The sequence below is a fragment of the Hypanus sabinus genome, chromosome 7 (assembly GCF_030144855.1).
Source record: "Hypanus sabinus isolate sHypSab1 chromosome 7, sHypSab1.hap1, whole genome shotgun sequence".
In the NCBI taxonomy this organism is placed as follows: Eukaryota; Metazoa; Chordata; class Chondrichthyes; order Myliobatiformes; family Dasyatidae; genus Hypanus; species Hypanus sabinus.
This window is the reverse complement of record NC_082712.1, coordinates 142,656,058-142,673,800: the sequence shown is the minus strand read 5'-3', so window position 1 is coordinate 142,673,800 and position 17,743 is coordinate 142,656,058. Positions and strand designations below refer to the sequence as shown.

The 17,743-nt window shown below is 39.5% G+C and overlaps 1 protein-coding gene across 2 annotated transcripts in view; it reads left to right on the top strand.

Moving 5' to 3' along the window:
- Positions 1-17,743, top strand: part of trim66 (tripartite motif containing 66) — a 176,681-nt gene that overhangs the window by 131,743 nt on the left and 27,195 nt on the right. The window contains exons 4-10 of one of the 2 annotated variants that reach the window (XM_059975841.1): positions 1,035-1,167; positions 1,533-1,649; positions 1,898-2,012; positions 3,680-3,826; positions 4,730-4,844; positions 7,014-7,948; positions 16,604-16,783. In XM_059975841.1, the coding sequence (XP_059831824.1) occupies positions 1,035-1,167; positions 1,533-1,649; positions 1,898-2,012; positions 3,680-3,826; positions 4,730-4,844; positions 7,014-7,948; positions 16,604-16,783 (1,742 nt within the window). The remainder of the gene's footprint in view (positions 1-1,034; positions 1,168-1,532; positions 1,650-1,897; positions 2,013-3,679; positions 3,827-4,729; positions 4,845-7,013; positions 7,949-16,603; positions 16,784-17,743) is intronic. The other variant, XM_059975842.1, reaches the window with a different exon arrangement.

Below are 17,743 nucleotides of genomic sequence, written 5' to 3'. Positions count from 1 at the left end.
AACTTTCTGAGCTGCAAAATTTACTTCAAACTTTTTGGTTTTGCATTCATTATACAGTGTACAGATGTGTAGAAAAGAGAGCTGAATTCAGTGCTCTTTCTCTGCCTTGATTCCTGCTTGGATTATTTGAGCTTCTCTTGATTTATGAAGTCATCAATCCACTTTCATTGGATTTCTCCCTTGTAGAAACAAAAATATTTAGTTTCCAGTTCGGGTGTATTGACTTCTACATAAACATGTTTACTAAGTGAAATCAAAAATTGAGATTAGGTGCATTCGCCAATATATTTCTTGTATAAAACTTGAGCATTTTATCTGTATACCTTTGTAAATATAGAGGTGCAGAAGTTGTGATGCATTTCATCTGTTCAGTTTTGGAAGCAGCATCACTAAGATAAATTTAAGATGTAACAAATTTGAGAAGAACCAAAATATGCCTGTGATTACACAATGGTGCAGAATCTCAGTAGCGATCAATGGCCACGAACATGGACATAGTTTAAATATTATATGCTTGATGTTATGAGCAATCTTGTGCCTGATTCAAGTCCTTTTTCGGAAAAATACTCTCTGGTTTCAACTTGAAGATCAGCACTTTATTCTCAGCATGTTTTTAGTGGGAACTTTTTTCAACTGTTTGTAGAACAGTTTCCCTGAATTTCTTAGTTCAGAAATGCTGAGTACTGGTTTGACTTGCTGACACTTCACAATGAGTCAGTGGAAGGGTTGGGTGCATATGGAGAAAGAGCAGTTGCCATCTACAAAATAGTTCAGTGAAGAGCTACACTCTCTTGGGGAAAAAAAGGTAGCAGGATAACAGAAAATGTTATGGCAGGTGGGTATTCAGAAAGGCGATATGGGATACGACTGCTTTCTGTCAACAAGGAGACAGTCGCCTGCTGGAGCTAATGCCTTGTTTGCCCTTTAATGTAAAATCACTTTTAAGAAGTTGTGCCAAGTTAACAGATATCTTTCAAAATGTGTATACATTCCAGTGGTTCAGTCTTTTGAGCACTATTTTATCTAACCTGCAGGTAGTGAGAGTGAAGTCAGTGAGTTCACGCTGCTCTGTCCTCTTCACACCAAAGAGCCACTGAAGCTATTCTGTGAGACCTGTGATGTGCTGGCTTGCTGGAATTGCCAACTAACACAACACAAAGAACATAGGTAAGGTGTAAGAGAATTAATGATCGGTGCAATTGAACATGCAATTAAAAGATTATACTGTTCCAATATTCCTATCTTATCAGTTTTTGTTTTAACTTTCAAAAACCCTGTCGTATTAGATGATGCCCCTTTTGAGGTAAGAGGCAATGTCTTTACCTGTGTATTAATGGGGATGCTGATATCAGTTTTGTAAAAGGCATAAGCATTCTGCAGATGCTGGAAATCCAGAGTAACACGTACAAAATGTTGGAGGGGCGGAGCAGGTCAGGCAGCGTCTATGGGGAGGGAAAGACAGGCGACGATTCGGGCTGAAATTTCGTAAGAATTTTTTAAACTTTTTTGTAAAAAAATAATTTTACCCACAGTTTCAAATACCTGGAAGATATTTTACAGAATCAGAAGGTAACTTTGGAGGAGCTGACTCTGAAAATGGAAGAGAAAAAGGTCAGCATGCAGAGTTCAGCAAAACAAGTACAGGACAGGTAACGTGCTGTGATTTATCTTAGAAAGTGTGACAATGGCAGCAAGAGTTAAATTACCAAAATAGTTTTTCCTCATGAGCGTGTGGGGCAAAAAATTTTGACTCTGAGTATTCGTACAAAATCATGATCTGTAGAGCTTTTTAAAAGCATTTATATTAAATATTAGATCTAATGTATTGGTTGTTCAGTTCAACCAATGTACTCTTGTTTCAAATACATTTTTATTGAAATGAAAATCTGCTTTGCAGACTAAATGAAGTAATGCAAGTGCGGAAGAAGGTGGAAAATCAGATTAAGATGGCAAAGATGATCATGATAAATGAATTAAATAAACGAGTAAATGTTCTGATGGACCAGGTAGAGGTGAGTGCACTGTGTAGCAACATATCTACTTTCGCTTCTACAATTAAAAAAAATCTTCACTGCAACTTTTTCACATGTCCTTGAAGTCAAGGGGAACCCAAGAAATATTCTGATAGGTTTGCCTTTGTATATAAATGATAGTGTTGCAAATCATTTTTATGTGATGTACAGTTAGAAGGTTTAGACTAAATGTCATGAGACAATTCCCCACATTTCATTTTAAATTGTTTTGTGTGTCAGACAGGTGTTCTTCATTGCATGCAATAACGTATTTGAATTAAACTATCAGTTAAAGCAGGTTATAATATCCATAAAACTTCTCTCAAAATGATTTCAATGATTCCCCTGAAAGGTTATACAGTTTTTGCTTGAGATTATTTTGTGCTTTGTTTCCTTATGAGCTTGAATTCTCTCAGGGCCAGACATAATTTATTAAGCAGGCTGGTGAGTAAGCAGGCAATTTGCTTCACTATCTAGGTTTTTAAGTGAATCCAGAGCAGGTATACAAGGGTGATGCAGGGATTGGTTTATTTTTTGATATTTTTGTTGTAGTTGAGGGCTCAAATTGCTCTTTTTCTAATATTGAAAGTGCAGGAGAGAGCGACACAGCTGCATTTATGCCATTGCAAGCTTGATCTCTGTTGTGTCGGTTAGGAAGCTGATTTCACCTGTACACTTCAAATTCTCTGCAACTATTGGTTCTGTTTCTAAAAGAAGTAAAGCAGAAATCTAGGAATTGTGCAGGTCAATTCCATAACCAAAACAGAAAGATATAAAGCAGCAGACTGCTATTCCTTGAGTAGAAAATTTTGGAAGGACTGAAGTTGACCTCAGCCAGAGTATCACTGTGCAATGATTTGGACAGAATAGAACATGGTATCATTCAAAGTGCTGAAGCAACTGCATGAACCCAGTCTTGTTTGCCTCTATGTAGAACTGTAGGTAACTGAAAACCTGCAAAATTTTGCATGAGAAATGTGCTTCATTCAAATCGTTCGGTTCCAGACAACCTTGTATATTTGATTAAGATAGTCAGCCCCTTTGGCTTGCACATTGCAACTTAATTCATCCCTGTGATTCTGTGGCAAGGATTCTGGTGTAAGTTCTCTTAATTGTATTCAACCAAAGGTGGAGTTAACTCATTATGCAGGTAAGATATCTTGGCTTTGAGTTTAGCATCTGTGTGGACATGAGGCAAGTGAATTTAGCACAAATATGCACTAGTACCTGTCCATTAACTAGTGTTTCCCAGAAATATCATTCAACCATACATGAATATAGCCAAATGAAACAGCATTCCTTTGGGGCCAAGGTGTAAAACACATTACACACAGCACACTGTATGTTGCACAAAGCACAAATGATTATGGTTTCAGAAAACATATAGTCACAAAGTAAAATCAATAATAATATAGCCCTAGTCCCTGAGAGGCAGGACTGTAGATTGGTGGTGAGTTGTCTTAGTTCATTTGTTCCTGATGAAGATTTCATTGCAATCAAAAACAAGAGAAAATCTGCAGATGCTGTAAATCCAAGCCACACACAAAATACTGGAGGCCAGGCAGCATCTGTGGAAAAGAGTACAGTCGATGTCTCAGCAGGACTGGAGAAAAAATGGAGTCAGAGTAAGAAAGCTGTTTTGGTGATAAGTTTTTCCTTTTGATTAGAGAATTACAAATGAGCGGAGGCTTAAACTGGAGCACCATCTTCAAGCAGTAATGGGATTATGCAGACAATTGGAGCATGTGTTAAACTTCATTAATTGGGCAGTCTCCAAGAAGAAAAATATCCCATTCTTGTTCAGCAAGGAATTGGTAAGTATGTGTGCACTTAACAGAAGGTCTGTAAAATTATAACACAATCTAAACCAATTGGGAAAGTGGGACAAGGAATGGCAGATGGAATTCAACTCAGACAAATGTGAGGTGTTGCATCTTAGTAAATGAAAACAGTGCAGGATATTTTCACAGTAAATGGCAAGGTCCTGGAGAGTGATGTAGAACAGGGTAACCTAGTACATAATGCCCTGAAGGTGGCAATATGGGTGGACAGGGTGGTGAAAAAAGGATTTGGCACACTCGCTTTCGTTAACTGGTAGTTGGGATGTCATGTTACACACTTGGAGTATTCAGTTCTGATTGTCTGAATTGAAGGATGTCATCAAGTTAGAAAGGGGGGCAGAAATGATTCAAATGGATATTTCTGGAACTGGAGGGCAGCATAGGTTGTGACCGTAGAGGGGTTTATAAAATCATGAGGGGTATAGATAAGACATTGGCCTTGGTCTTTTTCACAGTGTAGAACATATATTTAAGATGAGAAGGGGAGAACATTCCAAAGGGGTCCTGAGGTTAACTTTTTCAGAAGAGTTGTGTAAGTGGAATAAGTTGTCAGAGGAAGTGGTAGCAGAAGGTATAATTACAGTTAAATTATACCTAAATAGGTACATGAATAGGAAAGGTTTGGGCAAATGTGAACCACGTGCAGGAAAATGGGACTAGCTCAGATGGGTGAGGGGGATTAGCTGGGCCACAGGGTCTGTTGCTGTGCTGTGTAAGACTGATTCTACAGCACTTTCTGGATCCTAGCATTATTAGCAAAGTAAAGGGGTAGTGGTGACCAGCTTTTAATTAATATCAGTAGAATTTAGACAGCAATATATTCAATATTGAGCCAATTTGGCTATTTTGCAACTCATTTGAATGTTTATTTTAAAGATCATGTTTCAGATGCGACGTTTACTGGAAACACAGTGCAATGCAGATTTGGGGACCTCCAGAATTCATTTTCACTGGGATTCTGTCTCGTGGACTAAAAAACTCGCTTCTTTAGGTAAGGAAAATTTTAAGTGAAATATTATGCTCTCCGTGCTTCCTTAAACAAATACTCATTTTGTATTCTTTGTTGGAGATCTTCGAATATTGAGCAACAAGTTCCTAGAAGAAATCTACATTAATGTGAAAATGGCTTCATTTCAGGATATTTGTTATGAATGGTTAACGATTCAATGCATTTTCCAATACTCTGTACATCTATGAAGGGCCGCAAAGCAGTGAAGCTAGTAGATGCGCTTCTTGACGCCCCCCCCATTGACTTGGGTTCAATGTCATCTGTTTGGAGTTTGCCATCCTGCCTGTGATCATGTGGGTTCCCCCACTGTTCCATGCGCTGCGATGTGTGGGTTGGTTTCACTGTAAATTGCTCCTGCTCTGTGAGTAGTAGAATTTGGTGTGAGATAAGTATATAGATGCACAGGGTAAATGGGTTACAGATCCGTTGCCTTCATTTGTGGACTTTAGTGTAAAGTTTTATTCAACAAGAGTTATTCGAGTGGGGAAATACTTCAACCGATAGAGTGGTTAATTCATCCATTTTTACTGGCAGGTCACTGGTAATCTGGACCCAATAAATGGTTACTGGTTGATATTTTCCTAGCATACTCTATGTATTCTATGATGAAATCAGTAAGTTTAGATAGATTACAGCTTTCTGTTGGAGGAATTAACTGTGACTGAGAGATTCATTTCTCAAGTTTAACATGGTTGAGATGAATCTGTCATCTTTGATGCTTCAATGGAGATGCCCCTATTCCATAAGATCTTGAGAAGAGCACCGTCAAATACTATCTACTTGTCCGCTTGTAAGTAACTAGAGGGATACAAGTGAGAATTTATTTCAGAAATGTGAACATAATTTGAATAATCAAGCTTGAGATTTTTTAATACAACTTCTGTTGATAATTTAAAATAGACTTGAGCAAAAGGTATAATTTGTTTTATAATTGAAGGTAAATATTTTCAATTCTGATCAGAATATCAGCAACCTATAGCCGTTTGTCTGTTCTGAGATTTTATACACCTTTTGAAGGGTTTGTTCCTTTGATTTCAGATGAGTATTTTAAGACATATAGCCAAGCATAAGTAACAGTTTTGAACAACAATAGATTTGAAAAAAGTTCTCTTATTTGCAGAGAGACCTGTTTTGGTTTGAAAAAACATGACCTCTAATTTAATAAAAAAGTATATCTCCATCCATTTAAACGAGCTCCATCTTTTCCTCTCCATACTCAATTTAGAGCTTCATTCTGAATTCTTTCTGGTATTAACTGTAGTGTTGTACATCTAGTATTGTATTTAATAATTGTGCAAAGATTGGATAGTTGGTCATTGCTGAAGATTACTTTCTTGAGAAATTTCTGTTATCTCTAACTGTCTTGAATTCTGGACCTGGTAAATATAGTTGAAAAGAAATCATTCCAGACTACTTGGTTAAATGTTTTTTCTTGTAGTGGGGTAGTAGGATTAATTCATGAAGCACAGCTATCTTTTACACAAGGATCAGCTTATTAGTAATTCATCTTTACTGTGATACGTACCACTTGATAGACTGATTTGGAAGGGTGTAATTTCTATCTGAACAGCTTAAATTTGCAAGTATTGTTACTTTAAGATTTTTTTGTTCTATACTGGAAGCTTCCATAATCTGGAGGTTTTTTTCCATAATTGAAACTTTAAGGTTTTTGATAACGGGTAATGCCTTTTTTCTTTAATGTAATGACACTGATGTGAATATCTTGGGTATCTTCCTTATTGATACTGAAACATTTATTTTTGCCATGTTTACATGGTGAGAGTACATTGTGATACTGAACTTGGTTATTGGGACTGACTCTAATTTATATTTGGTGTTTCGTGAATTGTTTTTTTTGGTCAAAATAGAGGTACTATAATTGACCTCTACATAGCTCCTTGGAGAAAAGAGTCAGACATAGTTTTCTTTCTCTCTGATTGCTCTTCTGTGATCTTTACTGGCACATATGCCTTTGTGCAGACGCTTTGGAAAATAGCTTGCCTTAATTCATCCTCCAGATTTGAGTATAAGAACAGGTAATTTGTTTAAGTGATACTATTAGGCATTTAATACAGATAGGAGACAATATGTAAACTTGCAGTTTTTGTCATTTTTATTAAAATGTTTTAAAATATTTGTCTTTTTCTTCAGGCTATTTGTCATTTGACTGTGAAAACTCAACCCACCAGGAATGCCTGGCCGCCTTCCCTCAGCAACAATCACCATTACCTTCGGACACGGCTGATCAGAGGCCCTGTTTAGCACCATCGTTTCTGTGCCAAAATCCTGGCCAACAATATTCAGTCTGTGGCAGTCGTCGCCCAGACCCACATCCAATTCCTAAGGACCACGAGACTGTAAACTGTTTGCAGAATCATGACTCTTTAGGCCAAATGCCGGGGAGCTTGCATCATCAGCTACAGGTGCAATATAGTGGAATTCAGCAGAGACAAGCACAGCAGAAGTATTTTACACGTCCCTTCGCAGTACAGCCGATGCCAACTTTGCAGCCGTGGCACATAGCTCAAACGGGGTCTGAACAAAACACGGTTTTAATTGGACACCTCCAAGGACAGCGCTTGCAGCCAAGTCTGCATTCAGCCTATACTGTACCACAACAAAGAAACATGACACCAATGCATGTGGTGGCCTTGCAGCAACCAAAGCAGCTTGTGCACCAGCCACAACAGAAGCAACTTTTTCAATTGCAGCATTTAAAGTTACCAAATCAATTGTCAGTGCAACTGCACCCTGTGCGGCAGCAGTCACCTTATGAGCAAGTTCATCACCAACCCCCTGCTGAAAATTCACAGGGCAAACCTGATTCCAAGGAGCCTGTCCAACAGTGTCAACCAGCACAAATGGCAGCTGCCCGTCAGGATTCTGTCGAGCAGTCACATCTGTTTAGTCAGAAGCTGAAAAACATACAAATTGCAGAAAAAAACATATTGAAGCAGCACGTTTTAAAAAGCCAGGACGCTCCTGTGGAACCACCGTACTGTGCTCAACAAAGGGTGGTGAATGATCAGGACCAACAGTGTGAAAAGAGCCAGGTGCCACAATTAAATGCAGTCAGTGAAGTTTCTGTAAGTGGAAGTGCATTTGATAAGAGATTATTGGCTTTATCACTTTTAAAAAAAATGGAATTACAATGGTGCTGAGAAGGGTTAAGAGCCAAATATGTCTGCAGAGTGTTGTGAGATATGCCTGGCTAAGCATCAGTGCCCTAGGATAGGAAGACCTGGCTGGCATTTCATGTTCTTAGGAATGCAAAGTGAATGAAGTTTTATATCTACAACTGGAAGAAAGACCTTTATAATGGGAGGGGCTGTATTCAGCACATATTTAGCTGAGGTCAGGTAGAATGAAGAATTAAAATTGAAGAAAAAGAAGATAATTCCTTTATATATCTTTACAGAATTTGGTAAACATTTGTAAGAAGTTGATTTTTTTTTGTGCTGGATATAATCAGAATTACTTCCAAATGACTGGAGTGAAGGAGGTTTAGATGTTAACTGTTACCAATAATGACCACATTTATCAGGGTTCATTCCCTGTGTTCAAATCCTTTGATTTTATGGCATTTGGAATGAGACCAACGCTCTTGACTAAGCAAGAGAATAAAAAAAAAGGTGGGGACGCAAAAGGCTGCTGATGTTGGAACGGGGAGCAGCATGCAAAGTGCTGGAGGAACTCAGCTGGTCAGGCAGCATTTATAAAGGGAAATGCACAGTTGAATGTTTTGGGACTGTACTGAAACAGTGGATGGCTAGTATAAAAAGTTAGAGGTATTAAGGAGGGGTGGATCACGAGCTGGCAAATGAAAAGGTTGACAGACAAGGGCAGGAGAAAATGGGAATAGTTTCAGAAGCTGGAAGGTGATGGATGGAAGTGAGAAAAGGCTGAAGGTGATGTAATCTGAGCATGGTATAAAGGGATGGAGGTGGCAAAGGAGTCTGGTGATGGGCACATGGAAAGGGGAAGTGAGGTGGGTAGAAAGTGAAGAGGGAAAAGTGAATAATAAAATTGGAAACTGAGTTGAACATGGAAGCAGCCAAAGAAAGACGTGTAGTGATAAAAAAGTGTAACAATGAAGAGATGTTGCATCAAGGGAGAATGGCATACACGTACCTAAAATTGGACAATAATTCTAGAGGCTTGATACTTCCGTTCCTCTTAGTTATTGTATGTTTATGTACGTAATCTTCATTTCCCTCTTGTTTGCTCCTGTTCTGTATTCCTTTTCTCTCTCACACTCTTTTGATCTGTTTTGCTCTTGCTTATTCTCTCTCCCTTTTCTCTTCCTCCCCCAACAACTCTTTCTCTCCTTGCCTGCCTCATTTTTGACCCTTGTCCTGCACAGTTTCTGTGGTGTGCTTTTTCCTACACATTATCTTTCTCCTTGCATTGCTTGCTGTGATTTTTCAGCTGCCAAAACTCAAAATTCTGGGAGCTCTTTCCTAAGTGTTTGTATTGCTCCTTCAGCTTTTTAGAACTGTATCTTTCAGCTTTTGGCCATCTGCTCTTCTCTATTTTCTTGTTGATAATGATTCTGTGAAGAACCTTGGATTGATTTACTGTTCTACATAATCCACTGTGATGACTTATCAGCACTATTATCACCTTGCGTGGCTCAGTGACAACTTTAGTTTGATATTGATGCTATAAAACACCTGCCACGTTTAATGACAAGTTACGGCTACTGCTGCTTTATTCTGATACGAACACAGGGAAGATGAAACTGAAGAACCAAAAAAAAAAGCTGGCAGCTGCTGATTGCTTTGACAGCCAATATTCAGCGATAGTGCTGTATGAAACAGATACACAAAAATCCCACAATCTGGGATCTTCCAAAATGTTGAGAAACAACCAATTTTGATCAGTTAATATTTTTAAAATTCCATCACAGAAGAAAGAATTTATAATCAATAAGGAAATTGTAGAACAATTAAGGTCAATCTTTACTGAAGGCTCAAGAAACTTCTGAGATAAAATGCAGAACTTGGTGTCCATTGCAGGTGAGGAAGTAATTGAAATATATATTAGCAAAGGAGTACTAGAGAAAATGCATACAGGAGATGTTTGAGCCAGAGTTTTGAAAAAGGTGGCTTTGGTAATGGTGAAGGTTTTGTCTGTCATCTTCAAACATCCTTTAGATTCTGGAATGGCTCCAACAATTTGGAGGGCAGCATATAGTGCCACAATTTAAGGAGTTACAGAGGAAACAGAGTATATGAAGTGTGGGGAAAATGCAGACATCGCAATTAAGGGCATGATAACAACATGTGGATAATAATACTGTGATTAAGCAGAGAGCTCGTTTAATCTATTGGAATCTTTGAGGGGAACCAGTAGCTGCTTTGCATTCAAATCTTCAGAAAGCATTTGGTTATAGTCTCACACAGCAAGTTGCTGAATAAGCATGTGGAATTGTGATTAATGTTAGCATGGATGGGAAGTTAGTTTGCAATTCAAAAAAAGATGTAGGAATGTATATCCATGAATGGCAGGCTGTCTATTGGGGACCCTGTTGCACGCCGTCTATTTATAATGTACATCAGTGGTTTATCTGAGTTGATAACATGAAATTAAGTGGGACTATGAGCAGTGATGAAAATGCAGAGACTTCAAGGGAATGTAGACAAGCTGAGTGAGTGGGTAACAATGTGACAGATGGATCCAGTGTGAGGAAAATTGAGGTCACCTCCTTCAGTAGAAAACTCGGGAATGATTAGGAAATTGTGTTCAAGTGAACCTGAATATCCTTGTCCACAAACCAATGAAAGAAAATGTGCAGGAGTGATACAGTTAGAAAGTTCAAGAACGAAGATACTTTTCTACAATTGTACAGGGCTGAGTGAGGCCATACATGAAAAACTGTGTACAAGTTTGGTTTCCTTACCCAAAATTAATTTACTTGCTGTAGAGAAAGTCCAACAAAGATTCACCAGTTGATTCTGTGGATGGTGAGTCTGTCATTGAGGAAGTGGTTAAGAGTGTGAGGTCTCAATTCTCCAGGATTTAGATGAATGAAAAGTGATAATTTATAGAGCTGTCTGCTAAAGTGTTGGTCACGGCCTTAAAATAGATAGGCCAGTTAGAACTGAAGTGAGGGTAGCTTGGAATTCCCTATGCCTTCTATTCCATCAAAAATCATCAGATTTCTAGATATTAATCGAGTTGAAAAGATATATGGATAGGGCAGGAAAATAGTACTTGATGCAGATTTTGAAGGTCAGAGCTGAAAGGCCACCACCTAGTTTTGTTCTTGTGGTGTTGTACAGTAATCTAGTCTTGAATAGTGCCATGGAGCTTTTTCTGTATTTGATGTTTTGATTGATGAACCATTTTACCACCTTTCTGTGTTCTTCAAATACAAATCAGAGCAGTGCACAAAAGTATAAGCTGGTCAATAATGAGATGCATTTTATCACAAGTCTAATCAGAGAGCACTGCAGTTCCCAAAGGTCAAGCTAGTCTTTAAAGATTCAACACACAAAATATGCTGCAGCAACTCAGCAGGACAGGCAGCATTATTGGAGGAGAATAACTGGTCAGCATTTCGGGTTGAGATCCTTCATCAGGACTGGAAAGGAAGGGGGCAGAAACTGGAATAATCAGAATCAGATTTATTATCACTGACATCTGTCGTGAAATTTGTTAACTTAGCAACAGAAATTCCATGTAATAGCTAATATAGAAGAGAAAAAACTAAATAATAATACAAACATAATTAAATCAATTACAGTATACCTATATTGAATAGATTAAAAATCATGCCAAAGACAAAAAATATATATGAAAAAATTGTTTGCGGGTTCAATGTCCATTTAGGAATCAGATGGCAGAGGGGAAGAAGCTGTTCCTGAATCACTGAGTGTGTGCCTTCAGTTTAATGCTAACAGTGAGAACAGGGTGCTGGAGGTCCTTAATAATGGACGCTGCCTTTCTGAGACAGCTCTCATTGAAGATGTCCTGGGCACTTTGTAGGCTGGTACCCAAGATGGAGCTGACTAAATTTACAACCCTCTACAGCTGCTTTCGGTTCTGTACCATAGGCACCCCCCCCCCCCAACCAGACAATGATGCAAATTTGTTTTTGTCCAGTCCTGATGAAGGGTCTCAACCTGAAACATTAACTCTTTACTCCTTTCCATAGATGCTGCCTAGCCTGCTGGGTTCTTCCAGTATTATGTGTGTGTTGTACTGATGATCAGTGAGACCAGCTGTTGGAAGCAAGTGGGTGAGGTGAGGTGGGAGGGGATACTTTGAGGGAAAAGGCTGAAGAAGAAATCTAACGGGGAGGTCAGTGGGCCATTGGACAAAGGGAAAGGAAAAAGGGGTGTCAGAGGGAGGTGAGGTGATGGGCAGGTGAAGAGAAAAGGGTGAGAGGAGGTGGAATGGGAAAAGAGAAAAGAGTGAGGTGGGGTTGAGAAATTACCGGAAGTTAGAGAAGGCAATGTTTTTTTTGCCATCAGATTGGAGGCTACTCAGAGGGAATATGACATGCTGCTCCTCCAACCGGAGAGTGGCCTCATTGTAACAGTAGAGGAGGCCGTGGACCGACATGTTGGAATGGGAAGTCAAATTGAAATGGGTGGCCACTGGGGAATCCTTATGTGGTGGATAGAGCAAAGGTACAGATGAAGTGGTCCCTCAATTTGTGTCAGGTCTCACCGATGTGGAGGAGGCTCACTAGGAAAGATAGATGACACTAACAGACTCACAGGTGAAATGTTGCCTCACCTGGGAGGAATTTTTGGGGCCCTGAATGATGGTAAGGGTGGAGTTTTAGGGGCAGGTATAGCACTTGTCCTGCTGGCAGAATTAAGTTCTAGGAGCGGATCAGTAGGGAAGGATAAGTGGACCAGTCGAGTCAGATAGTAATCGATCCCTACGGAAAGTGGAGGCAAAGATGTGTTTAGTGGCAGGATCCTTTTGGAGATGGTGGAATCCTTTAAAGTGGTGTATTTTCGGCAACTACATCAATGTCATGGCATTTCAAATGCTCATCTCGTACGACTAAAATGATACAAGAATAACTTCCTCCATTATTCAGAAAGCAGTGAATTCAGGTTTCAATCATCCCCGGGTGGGAAATATCTAAATGTCCTAATGTTACCTTAAACCTTTGCTAAGGGATTAATTTCTACTTCCTAATCTATTTTATCTCTGCTCCATCAATCCGATTAGCCCTTGGCCTTCTGTGCTTCGAAGAGCCAATACTTCCTTTTTCCTTTAGCTAGAAAGCTCCATCCCAGGCACCATCCTGGTGAATCTCCTCTGCACCATATCCTTCTTTCAGTGTGGTAACCAGATCTGTAAAGAGTCCCAACTTTAGCCTCTAACCCTCAGCTTCAACAATGATGTATATTATGATTACATATTACCTTCCTGTTCTTGTGTGCTCCAGCTAATCAAGGCAGGCATGCTGAGTGTCACCTTCATCAGCTTATCTAGGTGTGCTGGTGCTTTAAGGGTTTCTTGGACACGTGAACCTCGGTCCCTCTGTATACAGTTCTTTCTAGGATCCTACAACTTGTTGTATATTTGCAGGGGTTCCCAACCTTTTCTACACTGTGGACCAATACCATTAAGCAAAGGGTCTGTGTAATCCAGGTTGGGAACCTCTTTAAGGCTAGGATACATACATTGAGTCACAGATATCACCACAAAATGCATCATCTCATATTTTTGCTATTTTGTTCCATCTGCTATTTCTCTGCCCACTTTACTGTAGTAAAAGACTGCCCTGTCTATCACCTCTACAAATGTTCCTGTCATCCGTGAGCTTTACTATTTATTCCACCTACATTTATGTCCAGATCATTAATGTGTATATCAAGCAGTAAGTATTCCAGAACTGATCCCTGTGGTATACTACTGGTCACAGGCTTACAATGATAAAAGCAGCCTTAATCATCATTCTCTAAACATAATTTGCCAACACCCTGGTCCCCAAAGGTTTATAGATTTTGGACCAGTCTTGCAGATAGGACCTTGTCAAAGCTATTACTGAATCCACGTAAATATTAATATTATCCTTATAAACACACTTAATCACCTCCTTGAAAAATTAAATTTCATTAGTCAACGGACTCCCCTTAGTAAAGCTGTAATTACTTTGGTTCCCTTCTTGAATGATCATGCCACATTTGACAGTATCCAGACACCTACCATTTCTTCTTTAGCTAGCCAAGATTTGAAAATTATCTGAGCAATCTCACTCTCTTGCTTTCCATAGCAACCTTGGATACAACACATCAGGCCTGGCACTTGTCTACCTGTAAGCCTATTAAGATCATTACACACTTTATAATGGTAAATTGTTCATGAATTCCACCACCACCTCCTACCAGCTATCCCTTTATATTGTAAATATAGATGAGATATATTCTTTTAAAAACTCACCTACGGGAAGTCCTCCACTATACATACAGATTGCAGTTTTCGTCTCCAATGTGTCCTTCTCTCTCCCTGGCTATACTCTTGCCCTTGGTACATATTGGGATTTTCTTTAATTTTGCCTGCTATACCATTTCATGTCCCCTAATTAACTGCTAATTACACTTCCACTGCTACTCCAACACTATATTATATGCTCCTGAAAAGTCTTGCTTGCTTTCAGGTTTCTAAACTTACCATAAATTACCTTTCTCCCATTTTACCAACCTTCAAATCTCCATGAGATCCAGAGTTTTTAGATTTGCTGGCCTAATCCTTCAACAAATTGGGAACATGCTGCTCCTGAAATTTCTACCGTATATTAACTCCCACTGGTTACCTGTAATTTAGATGTTCTTAGTCCACTTTTGCCTAGTTCAGGCATATTGAAATTAGTCTTCCATCAATTTGGGACCTTAATTTCCAGCCTATTTACATTTCCCCACAGTGACATTTAAACTAAGGTTTTAATCACTTTCTCTGAAATGTCAAGTAACACTCCCTCCAATACTTTTTTCAAAGACTAAACCCAGTATCACCACTTTACTAGAGAAGAGCCACCTCTTTTCTACTAAATGCAGTAACTTAAAAATCTCCCCTGGACAGACTTTGGAGGAAAAAATAATTCTGGCCCACTACGTCTTTCACGCTCTCCTGATTCTGGTGATATTGTTGTGGGGATGTCCTGACTAACATTACCCCATCATTTTTGAACTCTTCCGTGATTTTTCTTCCATATCTGCTCCACTATCTCCTGACAGATTGGGAGCCAACAGTGCATTTCTAACAAAGCAGCTGCTCCCTTTTGATTTCTGAGCTCTACCCATAAATTTGTTGGTAAATTGGTTTAAGCTGTCACATACTGAGGTACAGTGGAAAACCCCTCTTGTATGACATTCGTACAGATTATTTCATTATAATAATGCATCGAGGCAGTACAAGGCAAATCAGTAATAGTATAGAATAAAATGCTACAGAGAAAGTGCAGATAGACAAAAATGTACAAGGTCATAACGAGGTAAATTGTGAAGTTACGAGTCCATTTTACCTACTAGGGTACTGATGCACCATCAATAACTCTCGACCATCATACAACATCCTGGAGACTGCCTCCAATCGCCTTTATACAGGGGTCTGTGGGAGGAGCCACAGGAGCAGTCAGCGGGGGTGGGGGGGGGTGCGTGTCCAGACAGGTATATGTAATTCACCACAGGTACCATTAGATAACAGTGGGGTAGAAGCTACCCTTGAATCTGCTGGTATGTGCTTTCAGGCTTTTGTATCTTCTGTTTGATGGGGTGGTGGGGAGAGAAGAAATTGTCTGGGGTTGGTGGGCTCTTTAATTAGGTTAGCCTCTTTACCAAGGCCGCAAGTACTCATTACAGACTCCATGGAGGGGAGACCTTTTCTTGTGATGTGCTGAGCTGCGTCCATGAGCCTCTGCGGTTTATTGCCGTCATGGGCCACAGTAAGCCATGATCCGTCTGGACAGAATGCTTTCTATAGTGCATTGATTAAAAAAATAAATGGTGAAAGTCAAAAGGGACTTCCCAAATTTCTTTAGCCTTTTGTATAAGCAGTTTAAGGCCTCATATGAAGAACCTTCTTGGAAGTCCAGCCTCCTTACTGAAGTTTCCCACCCTCACCCTCCATCCACGATGTCACCTGTATCCTGGAATGTTGTACTACCAGTTCTGTCCATCTTTCAATCTCATTGTTGTGATGGTAACGGTATCTTTTTCTATATGCCAGACACCACGCTCATTTTATCTGCCTTGCTTGTCAGACATGTTGCATCAAAATTGGGTTCAGTTCCATCTTGTATTCTTCCCACACATCTGCAGATGGTTTTCCTAATATACTTGTCTGTTCCTCGTCTCCTGCTGTACACCTTCCCTACCAAATTTGTGTAAACCTCCCACACAGCTCTGACAAACCTTGTTCAGAATCACCTCAAAATATTAGTGATCGGTTTATCAAGGATGTTCCTGGAATAGACTAGTGAAGGCAATTTAATACTCTAGAAGATGGAAAAAAGTGAAGGCTATAGTAGGTGTCAGCTTTTTGGATTGAATTTCTTGCAAAATGTCCATTTGAATGTTTATATGCAGGCGAAAACAAAATATGTATAATCCTCCTGTAAGTTGATGTTCTATTGCTGTAGATCTGGTGAATTTTTCAAATTATTTATAATCATGACATGTAAAGCAGTTGAGAGATTACTGTACTCAACCATGTGACCACCAGTTCTGGATTATTTTAAAACAAAAATTTCACCATTAATTTTTTTAAACCAGCTGCATAATCCTTTTGATGTTGAAAAACAGCAGAACGTTAATGATCACAATGAGAACTCCACCCCAGTCCAGCCATCGGATTTATTAAAAATACTTAATGCTCCTGAGAAACAGTCGACCTCTTCAAGATCCTCAACTAAAAGGATGTGTTCATCTGCTCCGAAGAAAGGAAAGAGAAAGGTAACATTTGGAAGGGAAATGGTTACTTATTTGCTTATAATAACATCATGACGGAGGGTGGCTCATTGGGAAGATGCTGGTTCCAATTGAGCAAGCCCAACATCCTCACTCCCTGCTCCATGTCACTCTACTGTAAATCCTCAGGTTCTCTCTTGCATCTGTCACTGGAACTACTGATTGTTCTATTAATGAATTGTCAGAACTTGAACCATGATTTCAACTCTGATGCAAAAGTGACATTTATTAGCTAAGCTGAGCACATTGTGTACAGAATGATGGCAAGACAGTTTAATTCGTAGATCTATTTCTTACCCTGAGTCTGGGTTTATGCTCAGGAGGCCTGTGGGTGCTAGCCTGGTCTGAGATCTCATGGGATTGGCAGTACTGGGTAAATGCATCAGGTAAAATCAGTCTGTCCACCATTTTATTTAACAACTCCACTTGTCCATGCACCCTCACCTACCCCTAATAAGCTATATGTGCAGTGCATAATTAATATACTTTGAATAACGTACTTGTATAACATGTATGCCACAGTGGGTTAATGAAGTGAGATGGTTTCTGATAGTCTGCCCTATTCTGCAAGAGCATGGCCAGTAATCAACTCCAAGGGACAGATCAACACTGGCGATCTTCTCACCATCCTAAGAAAAATATAAGAAACTCGGGTATCTCAGTTAGCTCTGATAATTTCAACAGGCAACCCCCACGTTATGGCTGCTGGGGTTGAAGAAGTTCACACTCAGTGTTCAAATCACTTTCGCAATATGTTAGATATGGGAGAAAATTTGCTGCTCATGGACTTTGTGTAGGGTTGGTGGTGGGGGGGGTGTATGTGGTGAAGGATGGGAGGGCAAGTAAATAAATAAATACTATTTGATTTGATTTTGACACAGGCACAGATGATGTGGCTTCTGAGTACAGAAAATTGCACTGCAGCCCATTATCTGGGAACACAAC